The sequence below is a fragment of the Hylobates moloch genome, unplaced genomic scaffold (genome assembly GCF_009828535.3).
Source record: "Hylobates moloch isolate HMO894 unplaced genomic scaffold, HMol_V3 SCAFFOLD_15, whole genome shotgun sequence".
Lineage (NCBI taxonomy): Eukaryota > Metazoa > Chordata > Mammalia > Primates > Hylobatidae > Hylobates > Hylobates moloch.
Genome location: NW_026652290.1, coordinates 2,963,757 through 2,983,411, shown reverse-complemented (window position 1 = coordinate 2,983,411; position 19,655 = coordinate 2,963,757). Strand labels below are relative to the sequence as shown.

General features: G+C 56.1%; 3 protein-coding genes across 10 annotated transcripts in view; 2 read left to right on the top strand and 1 right to left on the bottom strand.

Moving 5' to 3' along the window:
* Positions 1–19,655, bottom strand: part of RECQL5 (RecQ like helicase 5) — a 40,376-nt gene that overhangs the window by 4,205 nt on the left and 16,516 nt on the right. For 3 of the 5 annotated variants that reach the window (XM_032178761.2, XM_032178763.2, XM_058428822.1), the window contains exons 9-10: positions 356–574; positions 73–172 (exon numbers count right to left, since the gene is read on the bottom strand). In XM_032178761.2, coding sequence (XP_032034652.1) covers positions 73–172; positions 356–574 — 319 coding nt within the window. Of the gene's footprint in view, positions 1–72; positions 173–355; positions 575–19,147; positions 19,598–19,655 lie in introns of those variants that run through there. The other 2 variants (XM_058428823.1, XM_058428824.1) reach the window with 2 other exon arrangements.
* SMIM5 (small integral membrane protein 5) lies at positions 2,361–10,401 on the top strand. The gene is made up of 3 exons (XM_032178771.2): positions 2,361–3,136; positions 9,083–9,245; positions 9,707–10,401. Exons 2-3 carry the CDS (start codon positions 9,119–9,121, stop codon positions 9,811–9,813), a joined length of 234 nt encoding a protein of 77 aa, XP_032034662.1. The 5' UTR covers positions 2,361–3,136; positions 9,083–9,118; the 3' UTR covers positions 9,814–10,401.
* SMIM6 (small integral membrane protein 6) lies at positions 14,794–17,000 on the top strand. 4 transcript variants are annotated; one of them, XM_058428841.1, is made up of 3 exons: positions 14,794–14,868; positions 15,683–15,899; positions 16,395–17,000. In XM_058428841.1, exons 2-3 carry the CDS (start codon positions 15,858–15,860, stop codon positions 16,587–16,589), a joined length of 237 nt encoding a protein of 78 aa, XP_058284824.1. In that variant the 5' UTR covers positions 14,794–14,868; positions 15,683–15,857; the 3' UTR covers positions 16,590–17,000. The 4 variants fall into 4 exon arrangements, 3 of the variants coding, with proteins under 3 accessions (XP_058284824.1, XP_032034661.1, XP_032034659.1); XM_032178770.2 differs by lacking the exon at positions 14,794–14,868 and adding an exon at positions 15,316–15,399 and having other exon boundaries at positions 15,683–15,813; XR_009210032.1 differs by lacking the exon at positions 14,794–14,868 and having other exon boundaries at positions 15,555–15,813; positions 16,555–17,000.

Genomic DNA, 19,655 nt, shown 5'->3' with positions numbered 1-19,655 from the left:
AGAAGGGGCTGAGAGGTGCGAGCAGGCGGCCACCAGGGGCCCTACACAGGCCACCCGAGTGCCTCCCCTCACCTTGCGCAGCTGCATCTGCTTCTGATAGAAGAGGTTCCACTCCCGCTTGTGGGCCTCATCTCTGCCTTCATCCCCGCTGCCTCCAGAACCTTCGTCGTACCTAGGGACAGGCCAGGCGTGAGTGGCCTCCCCATGTGTGCTGCTGCTAGGATGGCAACGTCCCTGATGTCCTACCAGCTCAAGGGGGGATTGCAGCATCGTGCCACCTCTGGTCTGGCCTTGGCACCAAGGGAATGCCAGACAATTCCAGTGGGCTGGAGTCCCTGGCTTCTTGGCCCCTTACCTGCTGAAGCCCCCGTAGCCCTTGCGGCCTCCCTCGTACAGCTCGGGGTCAAAGCCATTCCCCTGGGAGGGCCCGATGCAGGTCTTGCTCCAGCTGCTGCTGCGCTCCAAGGCCTCCAGCTGCCTCCGCACGGCTGTGGGGTTCCGGCAGTGGTCGCAGCCTTTGGCGCAGGCAGGCGGCGCATCCCCGAAGTACTTGGCAATGGCAGCATGGCGGCACCTGGAGCAGGCAGCACCGCAGAGGTGAGGGGCGGAGAGCCCAGCCAGCCGGCATCTGTTCACCCGAGCCCGAATCGCTGGCTGAGCGAGCACTGCTGCGTCCGGCACCATGCCAGGAGCCCCACACCCCTCATCTCATCCAAGCCACACCAGGCATCGTTTGGCTCTGCCTACTACACAGATGGGGACAATGAGGTGAACAAACTTTCCCAAGGTCGCGTAACACATGGGGGTCTCCTGGGAAGCAGGATGTGAACCCCACTCTGTCCAGTTACTCCTCTGCTCCTCCCCTCTGTCCTCTGGCAATGGGATGTACTGCACAGAGTGCAGACTCTGGGTGCAGATGCCGGCTCTGCCATGAAGGCTGTCTTTTGGGTGACACACTTCACCTCCTGAAGCCCATGCATTCCCATCAGTAAGATGGTACAGAAAGGCACAGGCCTCACGGACTGAGCGAAGATGGCTGAGGTGATATCTGAAGTGCATTACAGTACAGTCATGCCCCATGGAATGACTGTACAGCCAACGGTGGTCCCCTACGATTCTCACACTGTATTTCTACTGTACTTTTTCTATGCTTATGTGTGCTTAGATATGTGAATACCACTGTGTTACAACTGCATACGGTACTCAGGACAGTAACGTGATGTACAGGTTTGTGGTCTAGGAGCAACAAGCTGTACCACATGGCCTGGGTGTGTAGGAGGCTATACCGCTTGATATTTTTTTCCTTCTCTTCCCTGGAACTGCCGTTTGATTTCCGTAAGTATACTCTGTGACCGCACAATGACAAGTTAAATTTCTCAAAACGTATTTGCATTGCTAAGGCAGACATGGCTGTGTAGTAATATGTCCCATCATCAACCCGTGAGGGTGTCACAGGTGGAGCCTTTAGCCAGGGAGATGCAGCCTCGCCTGCAGTCCTCCTCTCGTCTTCCTCTGTCTGAACCCTGCCGCAGCCCTCCTGGGGTGAGTGGCTCTGCCCATGCTGGGAGCAGGGAGCAGCCTCTGGCTGGCCCACAAGGCTCTGTCGCATCTCTGTTCCCTATGCATGGGGGTGGCTGTCGACCCTTGGGGCAGCTGCAGAGGCTGCAAGAGGGGCCATAGCTCTCTCAGGCTCCTTATAAACAGCCATTCCTGCCACCAGGAACGTGGCACAGGGTAGGGAAGCCCAAGAGGAGATGCTGGAACACAGCAGGGCTGTCTGGGGTGCCACATCCCAGGGACAAGAATAGCTGGCGTTAACTGCTCTAACTAGAACTCCTCCCAGTGTGAGCACTGCTGGGGCTGCAAGAAGCCCTTTGAGGGGCTGCGACCCCAAGGCGCAGGCTCAAAGATCCAAGGATGACTGCAACACCCCCCTAAGGAAGCAGGGCCTGGCTTTCCTTTAGCTGAGTGAACGCAGCTCTGAAGCCTGACCTGGGCTGGGACAGCCGAGGCGGCCACCAGAGGGCGCTCCTGCCCCCACTCTGCTCCAAAGAGTAAATGCGACAAATGGTCCATCCCCAGGAGTCCGTGCGCCCGCACAGTGGCCGCCTGTCCAGCCTCTGGGAGGCTCTGGCATCCAAGTGGTGTGACCACATGGCTGCCTTCCTCCCCCTGCCCTCCCCAGGCCCTGACTCACTGGGGTTTTGTGCTCGGACTCAAAGAGCTCCATTGACAGCGGGGCTGGGGTCGGTTTCTCTCCACACAGCCTGGCCTGCTGGGTGGCACAACCAGGCAAATGTCACAGGGCCCGGCCCCTGGACTCTGGAGCCCTGCTCTGACAGCTGGGCCAGGAGTGCAGTGAAGGCCCTCACCTCACGAGGAACATGAGGCGCCTTGCCGGGCGCGCAGGCCACTCCCGGGTCACGCAGGATTCCAAGTTCTCCCCCAAGATGCCTTCAGATGCTCAACGGCACAAGGGCCTCCCCAGGGACTGGCTGCAAAGCCTCCTACTCGGCTTGGGAGGGCCACCAGCTCCCCACTGTTTACTGCTGTTCCTGAGAGAGGCCAGAGGGAGGGACCAGCCAGGGAGTGGCCAGAGGGACAGAAGGGGTGGCCTTCCTGAGGGCAGGGTGGGTGCCCCAGACCTGACAGCGCTGCAGGACTCCCCTCCACAGGCTCAGGTGGAGCCTCCCCAGGGTCCTCCTAGCCAGGGAGGCAGAGAGCCGACTTCTTTCTTCAGCTCCCAACCCAGGCCCAGCCCACGGCGTGGGAGTCGGGGAGAGGGAGAGGGAGAGGAGGAGGAAGGAGGAAGGAGGAAGGAGAAGGAGAGAGGGAGCTTGTCTACTCCCCAAGCAGCCCTCTCAGGGCAGAGGTGAGGCACCGGGACATGAAGTTGGAGGACAAGTTCCCAAGCAGGGCTTCCTCGGGCTCCCCCTCGCGACGGTAATTTGACACTTGGATCTCCAGGACGACTAACAACAAAAAAGCCAGGCAGAGACAGCAGCTGGCTGTCAGCAGAGGAGCTGGGCTGAGGCGCCCAGGGGAGCAGCGGCGCCCACGAAGGAAGTACAAGGAGAGCACGTGGAGGCTCCGCGCTGGGGCACTGCTGCTCAGCCCCCAACACCTGAGCTCCCAGGTGAGTGGCAATGGCCACAGAAGAAGGGGGGACAGGGAGGGAGCAGCAAGGGTCTCCTGCCCCCAGGGTGAAGGGCCACAGTCTACCATAAACACGGAGAGGTCTTGGGGGACATGCTGGGCCGCTTCCCTGCAGGGAAGTCAGGCAGCCTCCTGCACGCACCTGCACTCTCCCTGCTGCTGGGACCCTGCACTAGGGGAGGGCCGGGGGCTCTGCTCAGAGTGCCTCCCGCTCCGCCTGCTGTGCAGCAGAGGGGCCCCGAGGGCCTGCTTATTCTGCAAGTTCATTTCAGCTCTTTTATTCAGGGGGCTTAAAAGAGGGATTTGGCTGTCCAGCTTGGGAGAGAATGGCTGCCGGCCTGCTGAGCCTCCCTTTTTCCCAGGATTAGGGCAGAGCCCTGTGGAGGTCAGCGCAGGGTCTGCCCAGCCAGCATGCGGCGCCCCCAGGATGCAGCAGGACTCTGCCCATCTGTGTCCTTTTGCGGGCTTGGCCCACTCACTGCTGGTGTTCTCAGCTCAGGGCTCAGCCTGGGTCCTCCTCCCTGGGCCCATCTAGAACTGCATGAACTCCTAGATCTCCCTCTGGTGATGAGCCTTGAACACCAAACCAGGAACCTGGAGGACTGACTTTCAACCCAGGCTCAGGTGGGGAGAAGGTCACAGAAATGAGGCTGGGAGGGACCACGCTGGCAACCGGGACCTCTGCTGTGCCACCGTGATGCACAGGCTGATGTGACACCACCCCTAAGGAAGCAAGACCCGGCTGTTTGGTTCTTTGGGGAGCACTGAGAGCAGCCCTCCTGGGCAGGGCCTGTGAGCCAAGGCTGCCTACTCCTCCTGCCTCCCTGTCCTCAAGCCAGCGTTAAAGCCACCACCCCCATACGTTTTCCTCAAAGCAAACAAGCTGGCATCTAGTAAGAAAGAAAAACAATGACCCAGGGAAATGTGGAAACCAAGGACCAGCCCAAGTGTTCTCAGCTTGGCAGAGGCTGGGGGCTTCGGCTGGGGCTGGTGCCTGGGGAGACAAGTTCCTGTGGTGTTGGGAGGCGCACAGTAGGGAAAAGAGTCAGGCCAGGCGGGGGTCGGGGCATGGCGGTGAGCCTGGAGACCCCACTGGCTGTCACTCATAAGATGCCCCAGGCAGGCAGGTGGGGATCCCTGTCCTGCATTCACAGGACACGAGTGGACAGGGTCTCTCCAACACAGTCTCTGAACCAGGACGGAGGGCGAATGAACGCCCAGCTTCTGTAGCTGCAGAAAGAGCGCCTACTGTTTCTAACACCAGCAGCGGAAAGCGCTTCCTCCTGCCCTGGGTGGCTATAGGAGCAGGGCCTGCCAGGGGTTCAAGCACCACTTTCGACTTCCAGTTGGAGCCAGGTCAGAAAGGGGAGTCACGCAAAGGCTCAGTGCCACAAACGGGGGCATCCCCCCGGCTGCTCAGGCACAGGACCCTGCAAATCTCCCACAAGTGTCAGTTATGCCTCCTTCTAGCTGGACCTCAAACAACATAATGCCTGACGGGGCAAGGGTGGCTGAAACCCACCATGACGAAACAACAGCGCAGAGCAAGCAGCCCTCTGGGGCCCCGCGCTGCCAGCACACCTCGCTTATCAGTCACCGCCTGCTGCCAGCCCTTCCTCATGAGGCGCCTGGGGTTGGAGCATCAGCTCTGCGAGGAGGAAACAGGGAAGCTTCGGGACCAAATGGCAGCTGTCTGGCCTGCGGGATGCCTGCCTGTTGCGAGGCTCCGTGTGCCAGGAGATGCCACATAAAGGAAGGCTTCCCATCCCTCCGGCTCTGCCAGCCTTCTCTGCCCTGAGTGTTTCCCCTGCGCTGACCGCTACTGCAGCCAGGGCACACCCTGTGAAGGCTCCAAGCAGGGCAGCCTGGGCAGCAGGAGGGCCTGGTGGCAGCTGGGCTACACTCCCTCTTAAGGCCAGAGGAAGCCACCACTTGCTCTGGCAGCCACTCAGGAACCCCTGAGGACCCTGAGAAACCTCCTACCAAGGCACTACTGAGCGTGGGGTTGGGAGGGACTCTGGTTGCCCTGGTTCACAGATGGGAAGTGTGGTTTTGGAAGGAGTTGGGTGAACCTGAGATAGAAAGACGGGAAAAATACAGGATCATCAGTAGCCCTCCTGGGCTTCCCTGCCTTCCTCCTGCCAAACCTAGGAAGGGAAAGGGGAGGAGAGGTGGCCAGCCTCAGGGCTCCCATGTTCCCCTTGCCACAGCTGGGAACACTGAGGTTCCCTTAGGAGCAGCGGCTGGGGCACATGCCACACGGTCACCTGACGGCTACTGGTTATATTGGGCACCAAGTGTCAGGCACTTCTTGGCCTTGGCCTGGCTTTAAATAGCCCGCTGGGAAGACTGCCTGGGGACCGGCTGGAATGCGCCGCCTCCTCTTTAGAGGACAGGAGCCCTCAGCTCCCCCACCTGCTCCACGAAGGTTCAGTCGCGGGCTTACGCTCCAAATGACAAGATATCAACTGCAAAACAAAGGGGGTCCCGGGGTTCCTCTCCAGCTCTCTGGGGGCAGAACAGCCACGTCCAGTGGTCTCACTTCTGCTCACTGTGTGACAGGATACCGTGAGTACCCCCTGGGTCAGACCCCAGGGCTGGGTGAGGCTAGCCATGCCTGGCTGGCAAATTCAGCTTCCAGTCAGCCCCCTAGGGAAGCCCTGGGCACAAAGCTATGACACTATCCACAGCCGCAGCCTGCTGCTGCTGGGAACTGACACTTTTCCCCGCTGGGGGCTAGGGTCCACCCAGCATGAGTCTGCAGCTCTCCCACTTTGCAGCCCCTGGAGGAGGCTGGCCGGAGCTTCTCAGCAACAAACCCCACTTTTCCTGCACCAGTAAATTTAGCGTCAATCCAACCATCTTCCTCCCTGTTCTGGTGAGCACGACCCCAGGTCTCCATGCCACTTCTCGCTCACAAGGAAAAGTGCCCCCCTGCAATCTCTCCCTGGGTCCCTGGGTGTGGCGCACAAGCGAAAAAGCTCTCCCTGCTCACTTCCTCTTTTAAGGAGTGTCTCTGCTGGGCTACATTAAGTCGTGTGGGCACAGTGCCAGTCAGGCTGAAAACGCCAGACCAAGTGTAGACAGAGAGGGAGGGGAGAAAGGCAGCCCAGCTCCTGAACCACACGCACTGTCCCATAAGGGACACTGTCGGCATTGCTGTCCCTTTAAGAATGAGGGAACCTGGAAAGCTGCGGCATGAGGATGGCACAGAGGTCCCGGAACCAAGAGGGGACCACTGTCCTTGTGCAAGCCTACTCCACCTGGCCAGAGGGAATGTCCCATTCAGTCTGACCAGAGGGTTCAGTCCTACACTCAGGCTGGCTAGGCTCACAACACCTGTACCTGCGGTGACAAGAACTCCAGGTAGTCTCAAAGAGCCTGGTGTGGCCCCGGCCTGGTGGTGATATGCTGATAAAAGCGGCTTCAGATCCACAAATGTGGGCTGGGGCTGGCCAAGCACAGCCAGTTGGCTTCCAGGGGGCTCTCGGGCCCCGGCTCCTGTACTGAGCCCACTGCACGGGCAGTGCCCTCAGGGGGGCTGCTCCTGGCTATCTTGCTGGTCTAAGCTGGAGACAGGCCTCCATGGAGAGACAGCATGGGGCAGCAGGGGGGTGCTGGCTGGGCCTGTCCTGCTGTGTAACCTCAGAGAAGTTGCTTGCTCTCTTGGGTCTCAGTTTCCCCATGTGTAGAAGGAAGGAGGCGGGAGCGGATGATCTGTAGCATTCTAGGACCCTATGCCTCTCAGTACATTTGAAAACTGAGATCCTCACCTCCGCAGAAACGCACTCGCTCCAGGTGAGGTGTGAGAAGCTGGGTGGATCTAACTTAGAGAACCTCCCGCTTTTGACAAGAACTCATCTAATTTTCCATGGAGCCATCTTCTGCCTGCCACCCTCATCGTCACTTAAAAAAACAGCTCCCCAGGCCGGGCGCAGTGGCTCAAACCTGTAATCCCAACACTTTGGGAGGCCAAGGAGGGCAGATCACCTGATGTCAGGAGTTCGAGACCAGTCTGGCTAACATGGTGAAATCCCGTTTCTACTAAAAATACAAAAATTAAACGGGCATGGTGGCGTGCGCCTGTAATCCCAGCTACTCAGGAGGCTGAGGCAGGAGAATCACTTAAACCTGGGAGGCAGAGGGTGCAGTGAGCCGAGATCACGCCATTGCACTCTAGCTTGGGCAACAAGCGGGAAACTCCATCTCAAAGAAAACCAAAACCAACAACAAAAACATAGCTCCCCACCTCCAGCTTGCCTACCTTCCTTCAAGGCACACACCGCAGACACCCTAGGACAGACACTCAAAAGGTGTTGGGGGTGCTAGTGACGGTTCACGGGGGTGACAGCCCCCAAAGCCAGTGAGACCCCTCCCAGGAGGGCATTCTCGTGTGCCGGGCACCCCCCTATGGCTGTCTACAACATGCTGCTAGATGGTCAGTCCTCCCAACAGCCTCAAAACACGGGTATCTCATTCCATATCAGAGACATGAAGCAACCTGTTCATGTCACAAAAGGAAGAAGTGGAGGTGGCATTCAAGGAGGGGCAGCTGAAAACACTAGAGCAGGCCCCTGGCAGAGAAGGAAATCCAGAAGGTACATGACGGCTGCCATCTTGCTCCTGAAGGGCTACGGGGCAGAAGAGGGGGCAAGGTCTAAGTGACCACAAGTGGGACTAACTGGGGGCCAGCAGGGAGTCCGACCTTCTGCAGTGGGTGGGCTGCCTCAGCAGGCGGGGGTTCCTCACCATCCTGGGTACTCATGCAAAGGCCACATGGCCTCAAGGGTGGCGGCAGGCCAAGTGCAGGGTGAAGGGCTCCGTTCGATGACCTTCACGGTGGTTCTAAACCAGCTCTGCCAAGGCAGCAGCACTGGGAGTGACTGGCCTCACTGACTGTAGCCATCTCAGCGAGAACCAGCTGAGACCTGGACGAGGCAACGATAATTACAGCCAAAGGTCTGGCACAAGCCCCTGGCCACCTGTCCCCACCGCCAACCCTGGACTAGAGCAACTGCCTTGGTGAACTGGATCAGGCTGGGTTGGGACAAGGCTGTCTCTGGCTCCTCTCTAAAGAGACACCAGCTCCCTCATGCCCACAGGAGAGGCAGAAGGGGAGAGCGGCTCAAAGACACAACAGCCCGACAGCCTCCGCCTGGAGCGGCACCTTGGGCCTCTTGGGCACCCTGAGACAGGAAGAGGCTCTCCTAGGGCAGGGGTGGGAGTGGAGAGGACTTTCCTGGTCAGCCCAGAGAAACAGATGATGCCAGCAGGGGAGGGGCTGGCTTGAGCAACCTGGGCCTCCTGACCCCCTCCCAATAGACAGGACAGAAACCCTGGCAAAACCTGGAAGGACATGGTGCGGCCTCCCCGCTCCGGCAGAACACGCATGAGTGTAGAAACTGGGCTGGTGGGAGAGGTTGGGCGGCCTGGGGGACACAGGGGGACAGTTTTCACCTCTGACTGACCCTGGCCAGAAGCCCCATGAACCTGCTCTTGGGAGAACCTGCTCCTTCTGTCCCCACATTGATGGAAGGCAAGAGTACCAGCTTGGCATCCTATGCCAGTCTCCCCACCCCGAGGGAGCTGTGCCAGTCCCAAGCACCCGGGCAAAACCTAGGAGTGGTACCTCAAGACAAAGGAATGGAACAGCGAAGCCAGAAACCACCACCAGCCGCGGCCTTGGCCGGCAGCCCCCGAAGCAAGCCCTTGGTCTCACTGTCCTCACCAGCTTCCTCCACCCTGAGCTGTGTCAGTTGGGTGGGGACTGAGGGCCACCATTAGGTGGAAGTCACCAGGGGTGCAATGTGTGAGACCTGACAAACTTGTTCTGCAGGCTGCGGATGGGTGCGAGGGTGGAATCTCGGTGCTGCAGCGAGTGTGGGGCCAGCCGTGGAGGCTCCAGGTGTTCTCTCTGCCCCAACAGAGCCCGGCAGGAGCCCCAACAGGAAGCCAGCGCGGCATGGCTGCCACCGACTTCGTGCAGGAGATGCGCGCCGTGGGCGAGAGGCTGCTGCTCAAGCTGCAAAGACTGCCCCAGGCTGAGCCCGTGGAGATCGTGGCCTTCTCAGTCATCGTCCTTTTCACAGGTTAGTTGGGGCACTCAGTGCCCCATGGCTCTCCCTGGCATCTGGGGGACCACACCATGGTGCCAGGCAGAGGGCTGGCAGAGGTGGCGGGTGTCTGCCGGATCAAGGAGGAAAACCAGTTGTCCCTTGGGGGAAGCCAAGGGACTTCCCTCATCCTCTGATACGCTGCTTGGGTGATGGGTGGTGCTGGGGACCGGGCCCAGCAGTACCCTGGGATTCCAAACGCGGAGATGACGGGAGCCAGGCTTGGGCAGCGAAAGAGAAGACACAACATGGAGGAGGTTGGCCCTGGCGGCTGGCATGGGGACCATCCACACCTCTCACCAGCCTCTCGGGTCTTTCTGACCCCTCCACCAGACCTGTGGGGGAAAGACCCTGGCGTGCAGTAGGTTTCTCTGGGAGGAGGGTGGGCATCCTTTCTCTCCCCAACCTGAGTCCCGTGCTCTCTCCTGGCCCTCCAGCCACAGTTCTGCTGTTGCTGCTGATAGCCTGCAGCTGCTGCTGCACTCACTGCTGCTGCCCTGAGCGGAGAGGCAGGAAGGTCCAGGTGCAGCCGACACCACCATGACGGACAGAGGATGGCTGAGGAGAAGCTGGAGAGGAGATGGCCAATGCCATGACACAGGCCATCAGCCTGGCCCTGCAGCCCTCACCCCTGAAGACCAGGCTCCCCTGGCCCCAGCTCTGGCCCGGCCCAGGTACCTGGACACTGACAACTTGAGCCGTACCAAGGAAACAAGGGCTGGTATAGGTGCAAACCTCTCATCTGCCAGTGGACACTGGGTGCTGGGGAGTCAGCTGTTTCAAAGACTGGGTCAACTGCCTGGGCTTCTTCGCCTACCTGCACTTTTTAACAAAACAAGGAAGTAGGGGTCCCCATACCTTGATGGAGAACAGCCCCCACCTGTGGGCAATTGGCCCTTGGGGCTCTGCTGATACATGCCAAAGAGGAGCAAGGCAATCAGAGGGGCTTTGTGCAATAGCTTCTGCATCCGAGCTCCCGCCAGAGCGTGAGCATGTCAGTATTCTAGTCCAGTATTTGCCAGTTTCCAAGTAAAAGCTTTTGTGTTATGTGTTTCTGCAGTGCCGGACTCCCTGAGGTTGGGCTGGGCTCTGTGCATCAGGAGGGGGTATGGTTGGTGCCCGTCCTTCCCAGGCCTCTGCTCTCCCTGTGCCCATGAAGGCTGGAAAACCACGCAGAGAAGCATGCCACACAGGCGGTAACACCACGGGACCAGTGGACAGTGCCATGAAATTCCTGTCATGCATTAGCTGCTAATGAGCTCTGCCAGGCCGAGGCACTACTCTGCAGAGTGGCAGAGACTGTGTTTGCCCAAAGGCAAGAGCTAAGCTCAGGAACGGCACTTCACTCTGTCCACTGCCTGCACCTTTGGCCTGCACATCCCACTCTAGCAGACTCAGACCAGTGGGTCTTCACAGACTGCCAGAGGAAGGCCCTAATGTTGCCTGTAACCTGCCTCCTGACCCTGTGGCCCTCCCCCATTTGTGTGCTGTCTGGGCTCACACCCTCACCCTGTCAGCTGCGTGACTCAACCTCCCTAAGCCGAACTCCCCCTTGGTGAAATGGGGCAAATCCTGGTACTGCTTCCTGGGGTTTACTGTGAGGATAAACTAAGATGACCTATGTCTAGCACTCAGCTCAGTGCTGGGCATATCCTTAGAGCCCCATCACCATGACCCATTATCATTTGCCCCTCTAAACGTGGGACCAACCAGGGCAACAGGGACCCATTTTAAAGACTGGTCTTGCTGAGAGGCAGCACCTTTCCTTCCTTACCCCCTCCTTTCAGCTGAGTTTTTCTTCCAGAGAACTTTCCAAGTAGAGCTACGAACCCAGGAGTGAGGGGAGGGGAGGCACAAGGCTCCAGAAATGCCGATGGGTCCAGACAGAGCATCCCGAGGTGCCTCCCCAGGGCTTCCCCGGAGCCTCGAGAAGGCTGTGTTTTTCACATGCTTCCATCATCTTGGCCCGCATGGCCCGTGCTCTGGCCACCCGGGAGCAGAGCCCTGTCTGTCTACCTGGGAAACATGTCATGGAGAGGGGATGCCACACCCCCGCCATTTCCAGCTGGCAGTCCAGGCCACACTGGCAATAGCAGGCAGGGAGGGGAAGCTCTCACCCTCTGGTTTCACTTTCTAGTGTCCACAGACTTGTCTGACAGGTTTAGGTTAAAGACCCAGAGAGTAAGTGTTTTCATACAAAAGAAAAGAAATTCAAAAATTTGTCCATTCTCCGCCCCCTCCAAAGAATAGGATTCAGAATGATGATGATGATGATGATGAAGATGATGAAGATGGCTAAATTTACTGAGGAGTTACACATACTCAGCATTGTCTTCAGCATTTTGGTGCAGATAAACTCAATTACTCATCACAGTACCTCCATGTTGAAGATACCACTGTTACCCCCATTTTAGAGATGAGGAAACTGGGCCGGGCGCGGTGGCTCACGCTTGTAATCCCAGCACTTTGGGAGGCCGAGGTGGGCGGATCACGAGGTCAGGAGATCCAGACCACGGTGAAACCCCGTCTCTACCAGGCTGGTGGCGGCCTGTCCCACCACTCGGAGAGACTGAGGCAGGAGAAGGGAACGAATCGGATTTGCATGACCGAGATAAACTGGGCCTCAGCGATGTTAGGTAACTTGTCTACATTCAACCAGCTGAAAAGGAGCAGGGCCTGCCTGAGTCCAGCCTATCTGGCTCCAGAGCCTCTGCTTACCACACCCAGGGCTCTGAGACCCAGAACTTGGCCTCCTGGTTGCAGGACAGATAAGGCTCTATCTAATCCATTATCCTCCATCGACCAACCCTACACCCAAAACACCCACACCCCAAAACTCTGTCTCAAAATAACCTTCACAGGAGTGGGTGGGACCCAACAGGTAAGAGCTGGGGTGGTGCCCAATGAGGCACCCCTCCCAGAAGAAAAACACAGGGGAGTGGACGGACAGGAAACCCCGCATTTTTCATTCCCAGCACCAACGGCTGGAGGGTCCCTGGAAGCCTTCTGTTTGGGAGATGGCCAACAGGGAAGAAGCCCAATTCCTGGGTGACTTTTCCATAAGCCAGTTTTCATCAGCATAAGAATAGCCCTGCTCCAAGGTGGCTGAGGCTGAGGCCCTTTGCTAGAAAATATTCTGCTTCCCCAGCCCAGCTGCGGAGAGGTGGGAACCACAGACAGCCCTGGGCACAGACAGGCCGAATGGCCGCTCCAGGGTAGGTGGTGCACAACTGCTGAGTCCGCACAGGATTCGGTCCCTGCCCTCACAGGACTCACTCCTCCCTGCTCCTTGGCCAACTGGCACACACCAGGCCCGGCTGTCGGGCCAACTCCTTCACAGGATTCAAACCCACTGAGATTAACAAACCAGACCAGCTCTCCGACAGCAGCCTGGCCCACTCCTTCAGGAGGCAGCTTCTCGTGCCGGTCTTCCCTGGGGAAGATGGGCATGGAAAGGTGGCAGCAGTTGCTCCACTGTGGGAAACAATAAACAGAAAGATACTGCAGACCTGGGCAGCCTGAAGACGGGCAGGGGCCATGGAAGGGGCGGCCATCAGGCTGGTTTCAGGTTTAGAGGACATCTGACTTGGCCACCACCTCTGTTCCCGCCATTGTGCCATCCTGGACCATGCCACCATCAATGCTTACCTGTGTTCACTGCAGTGGCATCCTAAGTGGTCCCCACAATCATCTCGCCAGCCTCTTCATGCCCACCCCCAGCTATACCCTGTGCTTCTGCCACAGGGCAGGCTGCTCTGGGCTCCTCAAAAGCGCTGCACTCTACTCTGAAGACCTATGTGCCGCACTGTCTGTACATCATGCATGATTAAAAGCTACAGTAGGGATGGGCGTGGTGACTCCTGCCTGTAATCCCAGCACTTTGGAGGCTGAGGCAGGCAGATTATTTGAAGTCAGGAGTTCGAGACCAGCCTGACCAACATGGTGAAACCTGTCTCTACTAAAAATACAAAAAAATTAGCCGGGTGTGGTTGCTCACGCCTGTAGTCCCAGCTACTCAGGAGGCTGAGGCAGGAGAATCGCTTGAACCCAGGAGGCAGAGGTTGCAGTGAGCTGAGATCACGCCACTGCACTCCAGCCTGAGCGACAGAGTGAGATTCCATCTCAAACAAACAAAAAACAACAACAGACCAGCATAGTATATCATATACATGTAATCCCAGCACTTTGGAAGGCCAAGGATCCTTGAGCTCGGGAGTTTGAGACCAGCCTGGGCAACATGGGGAGACCCTGTCTCTACAAATATAAAATAAATTAGCCAGGCGTGGTAGCATACACCTGTGGTCCCAGCTACTCCTGTGGAGGTTGAGGCAGGAGGACTGTCTGAGCCATGACAGTGCCACTGCACTCCAGCCTGAGTGACAGAGCAAGACCCTGTCTCAAAAAAATAAAAATAAAAATAAAAAACGACAATAAAGCCACGGATACAAGAATCTCATTAGAAAAACTTGGCAGACAGTATATAAAAGTTTCCTCCCAGCCAGGCATGGTGGCACACGCCTGTGATCCCAGCTACTCAGGAGGCTGAGGCAGGAGAATCACTTGAACCCAGGAGACAGAGGTTGCAGTGAGCCGAGATCACACCACTGCACTCCAGCCTGGGCTACAAAGTGAGACTCTGCCTCAAAAAAGAAAAAAATTATCCAAGTGGGGCCGGCAGTTAATCGAAAGAGCTGGTCAAAGCAACTTTTGTTAAAGAACACCTAAGTTCTCTACATATCTATTACTTTTTTACATATCTCACATTAAATGGAAACATACACACACCTATTCCCTGGCCGGCCTTCCTGGCCTTTTCTCTGAGTGTGGGCTTGCCAACCAGAGTTCTTGTATTGTTATTTTCTAGTTTTGGTTTCTTTAAAGCAGAACAAAAACTTAAAGTCATTGGAACTTAAAGGCAAAGGAATCTGAGTGTGAAAACCCTCTGGGTTTTTACAAAATGTCCCTGATGTTTAGTTATCATGTCTGCATCTTTTTCAACAGGAACATTATCTGAGTGATTCCGAAGTCATCCCAAAGTGGTCAATAAGTATTTCTAGAAAGAATTTCTTTCTCCACTCACTCTGAGGTGCAGCACACGTGCTTCAGAGCTCAGACTGTGTGCTGCTGGATTAAAACTCCAACTCAGTTACTTACTAGCTGATGACCTTGGCTAAGTTATTTAACCTCTCTGTGCCCGTTCCCCACATGTAAAATTGGGGTTTCAGCTATTATTGTTGCTTCATTGGTTACCGGGATGTTAAATTCAATTATGCAATTACAAGTCCAACTGCCACGAACAGGTTTGGGAACCAACACCTGACTCTTGATAAGCATCTGACTTAACTGAGGAGCTGCACGCAAAGGGTGAGCTAGAGACTGGCCCACTGCTGTGAGCATTCAGCGTGCCAAGGGCCTTAGTCAGTAAGTTTCACACAAAGAAACGGAAAACATCAGGTAACCTGGGTCAGCGACGCCCATGACAGTTAAGAACGACTGTTCTAAATCTGCCTCCATCTGTCATCCAACCCTGGCCACACCTGGGGAGAATCACCTGGGGATGTGTAAACAATACGACATCCTGACAACCCCAGAGATTGATGTAAGTGGTACCAGGTGGGGCCTGGGCATTTCTCAAAGCTCCCAGATCTTAACCAGCTGGGATAAGCACCTGAGGGCTAGAAGGGAAGCCCTTGGAGGGCAGGGCCTGCCTCTCTGATCTCACAACTGGACACAGTGCCTGGCATGGTTCCTGGCCACAGCGGGCCCTCACATCCTAGCTTTTAAAGGAGTAAATGGTGGCCACTAGGTTTCAAACACCAGGGCACAGGCTTGATCCCCTCTTCCCAGCTTCCCTATTGTGCCAGTGAGCAGAAACCAACCACACAATGTTGCTGAGGCCGTGCCCAAGGGGCAGACAAAGGCACCAATGGGAAGCCTCAGCGGAGAGCAACACTTCCCCCAGAAACAGTTCCAGGAGGCACCAGGCGCCAGCCAGGGCTGCAGTTAATCATTCATCCCACAACACAGGAAGTGAGCCCTACGCCAGTCCCAGCCCCAGGGCTTCCTGAGCTTGGGGCAGGTCCGCAGTCCACACATCATCCAGACAGAGGACAGCCCAGCTCAGCCACAGGTGAGGTGGCCTGATGGCCTGGGGCAAAGGCCCTCAGTCCAGTCTCTTCCCTGTCCACCCCAAGTCTGACTTCTCTCAGGAGGGACTCATGAACACGTGCCCTCAGCATCCCCAAAATGACATCACACAAGGGCAGAAAGGAGCTGAAGGGGGAATACGAAAGGCAGAAAGGGAGCCGTGGTTGCCAGGCAACCAGCCCTCGCCCACCTTTGTTTGTTTGGTGACAGCAACTAAGGTCTGGTCAGGGCCGCCTGACCACACTCACGCCTCTTCCTCTCAACAGTTGCTTCTTTAAGTCAGGGTGCAGCTCTGGTCACCTGGTGGCCTCTTCAGCTCAGCCCTCCACAAAGTGTGAGCCTGAAGGACCACCCTGATTGCCCTTGTAGGACCCAGAACAGCTACCAGCAGAATCAGGTAATGGCTCTCTCCTTCTCCACCTGGGCTGCCCTCACCTGGCTATGGGCTTGCAGTCTGTGATAAGCTCCGCTTCTAGAAGACTGGTAAGTTCTATTCTCAGCTGCTCCAAGTTGGCTACCGAGGCGTCAGCTGGAGTTGGCCCCTCCTCGGCTCCTGTACGCTCTCTCAAATGCCTCCCAAATGTTTGGCAGCTGGGGCAGGAAAAACAGGGAGGCTCTATCGTGATGCTTTTTAGATTCTAGCCAAGTAGGTCTCAGGGATGAGAGAGAGTCCTTGCTCACACTTGCTACTCAGGAAAGAAGGACTGGAGAATCCAGGGGCAGCCCCCAGGAAGAATCCAGGGCCCCACTCCTTGCGCCAGTCCTGGCTCCTGTATCTAGAGTGGGGGAAATGCCATTTGCTGCTGGCTGCAGGCATCCAGCACAAAGACTCTAGCCCTTTCATGTCCCCTGGCTGCCGGGCGGGCCAGCTGCTCACAGAGGCTGCTACAGAGGCTGGAGTCGGCGGGCAGAGCATAGCACCTGGGACAGGGCGTGGGAGGGCTGCCTGCACTCAGGTCCTCTGTCCCTCTTTTCCAGATTCTCATGGACCAACTGGTATTCAAAGAGACAATCTGGAACGATGCATTCTGGCAGAACCCCTGGGACCAGGGGGGCCTGGCAGTGATTATCTTATTCATCACCGCTGTCCTGCTTCTCATCTTATTTGCCATCGTGTTTGGTTTACTCACTTCCACAGAAAACACTCAGTGTGAAGAGGGTGAAGAGGAGTGACCTGACTTCCTGGGGACTGAGACGGCAGCAGGGGAGGAGAGCTGACCTGCCCCCGTTCCGGTGGTGGCCCCTCCGCGGTTCCCTCTGGCTCAGGGGCCAAGCCCTGGTGTCTTCCTTTCCCACCAGGAAAAAGTCTAGTAAAATACTGTATCTGGCTTAGGGTTGGTCAGACTAGTAAGATGGGGAGGCTGGTCTGAGACCAATTCTGGCTCCTTGACCCTATTGTTTTTAGGGTTCCCCGACCAGAACCCTAAAAGCACACGGAGAGGATGGCTCCACTGCCTCAGGTGGAAGGAGCGATGGCTAACAAGTTTCTCTAACAGGCTCACAGGCCCAGCCAGCAATTTCACAAATCCTTGACAGAGAAAGACACAACCAAATGAAGTAAAAATTCCTTTTCAAATCTGCTAACTTGTGAGAGCTCATTTTTAATCCAGATAGAGCCACCAGAGCAAGCTTCCTGAACAAAGCCTCACTGGGGCCTGCACGGTCTGGCCTGCCTGTCTCCAGCCATCTCGCCCACCCCACCCCGCCCTGCCCCTGGGTTCTCAGAGTGTCTTTCAGTTCTTAAATATGCCGTGTTCTCTCCCACCACAGGGCCTTTGCACATGCTATTCTCATTGACTGGGATGCTCTCCCTCACACCACACTTTACTCTATGGCCTAGTTAGTCCTTCCTCATTCTTTGTATCTCAGTTTGAACCTGACTCCCTCAGGTAAGTCTTCCCTAACCCTCGAGGATTAGGGTAAGGTCCCCTGTTTTATACTCTCGAAACACCATTTACAGGACTTATATGTCTTTTTTGTTGTTGTTGTTGTTGTTTCTTTGTTTGTTTTTGAGACGGAGTCTCGCTCTGTCGCCCAGGCCGGAGTGCAGTGGCGCGATCTCGGCTCACTGCAAGTTCTGCCTCCCGGGTTCACGCCATTCTCCTGCCTCAGCCTCCTGAGTAGGTGGGACTACAGGCACCTGCCACCACGCCCGGCTAATTTTTTTGTATTTTTAGTAGAGACGGGGTTTCACCGTGTTAGCCAGGATGATCTCAATCTCCTGACCTTGTGATCCACCCGCCTCGGCCTCCCAAAGTGCTAGGATTACATGCATGAGCCACAGCGCCCAGGCTTTTTTTTTTTTTGAGATGGGGTCTCACTCCCGTCATCCAGGCTGGAGTGCAGTGGCACAATCTTGGCTCACTGCAGATTCGACTTCTGAGTTCACATGATCCTCCCATCTCAGCCTCCTGAGCAGCTGGGACTACAGGCATGTGCCACCATGCCTGGCTAATTGTGGTTTTTTTTGTATTTTTAGTAGAGACAGGGTCTCGCCATGTTGCCCAGGCTCAAGCGATCCTCCCACTTCAGCCTCCCAAAGTGCTGGTATAACAGGTGTAAGCCACCATGGCCGGCTCTGGGACTTACATGTCTCTACTGTGACTATCTGCAGTGCTCTCTTCCCCAATGGACCAAGCACCATAAAGCAGGGGATGGGGCTGTTTCTGCCCACTAGTGTATCCCCCATGTCCAATGTGCCTGGCATAGAGCTGGCATCAGTCAATATTTGTCAGCTGAATAAATGAATGAATGAGTAAACACACAGATAAACAAGAAGATGCCGGGTTGTTGGGCACCCCCAGCCCCAAGATCCCAGGAAACAACAGGGCCCAATTCAATCCAGGTCTAAACACAAGGCTGCTCTTCCATCTCAAAATGCCAAGGCCTCAAGCTGGAGGTTGCTTCAAACCTAGTAACTGTTACCCTATGACACTAAAAGACACTCATTGTCATGAATAATCAAACACTGCTTTTCAAGGCTGTAGCCCAGAGAAAGTAGCTACAGATAGAGAAGAGAGAAAAACCGCTGGCTGCCACAGCCCCGCCTCATTAGTTAACTGACCTGAGTATCTTTTCTGCTGGTCCCACTCCCATGTGCCTCAGACCCCACAACAAACCGACAGGAAACCTACAGCTTCCTTTGCAGAAATGTACCCACTTCTGCTGAGCCCACCCCACTAGCTCTGTCCCTCACTGCCAGGTGCCTGCCCCAAGGGATCGCTGGTGGGAGGCTGCTTCGACCTCAGCCTCCAACGAGAACTATTCTTAGGGAGCAAATATTTGGTGGAGAAGGGGCTTTTTCTTTGTGCTACACACCAGTTATGCAATAAAGAAACATTCACTTATTCAAAGAACAGTAGCCAATACAGACATACCAGCAGAGTTTATTCCAGCCTGCTGCCTAGATTTCAGAATCATCACATGTAGCAAAGGAGACAGGTACAAGGCTGCTCAAGAGGCAGCACAACACTGTCACCTGGACTCCTTGGGTCCGCAGATGCCTGGACCCCAGCCCCTGGCAACCAGGCCACTGATGCACTAAGAAGTCCCAGCTCCCCGGATGGTGACAGGAGAAATGAAGGCAGAGGCCCTTGGGAGGACCTGTTCCCTTGCCTGGCAGGCTGAGCAGACCCTGGGGACAGGCAGAGTTAACCCTCCAGAGAGCATTCCAGAGCCTCAGACAGCCCCAGAGCTTTTTTCAGCAAAGAGGACTCACAATGAACAGGAACGCTTGGCCCTTTCACTCCTCACCAGGAATGAGAGCTCTGCTCAAGAAGCCTAAGAAGGCCACATTTAGCAACTCCCATATTAATTGTGCTTGAAAAGGGCTCTGGTCGCAACGGCTGCAGGCAAGGGTGGTCCTGGCACTGCAGCTGACCACTTCTGCTGGGCATGGTCTTGCCACAGAGGCCAAATTAGAGACGACAGTTTGGAGAAGAAAATAGCTTCAGTCCAGAAGCCAACAACTCACTGGTGAACAGGAGGAGGTGGAAATAAAAACACAGCTCAAAGAAGAGCTTCTCTGATTTCCTTGTTTTTTCTTGCAAAAACCAAGATGGCCCAGGTGTATGAAAATGAGCACGCCACTGAAAATCAGGAGACGGGTGTTTAGTGGCCTCAGTCTACCATAAGCTCCGTCACTGTGACCTCTCTGGACCTCGATTTATTCACCTCTAAGTCTGAAGCAATCACGTCAGCGTCATCCCCCGACAGGATCATTCCATGAAATGAGATGAA

Bases quoted from the DNA above. Each gene is read 5' to 3' on its own strand.
- SMIM5 (XM_032178771.2), top strand. From the start codon at position 9,119: ATGGCTGCCACCGACTTCGTGCAGGAGATGCGCGCCGTGGGCGAGAGG. The intron at 9,246-9,706 runs GTTAGTTGGGGC...CTGGCCCTCCAG, and splicing joins AGTCATCGTCCTTTTCACAG to CCACAGTTCTGCTGTTGCTG.
- SMIM6 (XM_058428841.1), top strand. From the start codon at position 15,858: ATGGGCTTGCAGTCTGTGATAAGCTCCGCTTCTAGAAGACTG. The intron at 15,900-16,394 runs GTAAGTTCTATT...CCTCTTTTCCAG, and splicing joins GCTCCGCTTCTAGAAGACTG to ATTCTCATGGACCAACTGGT.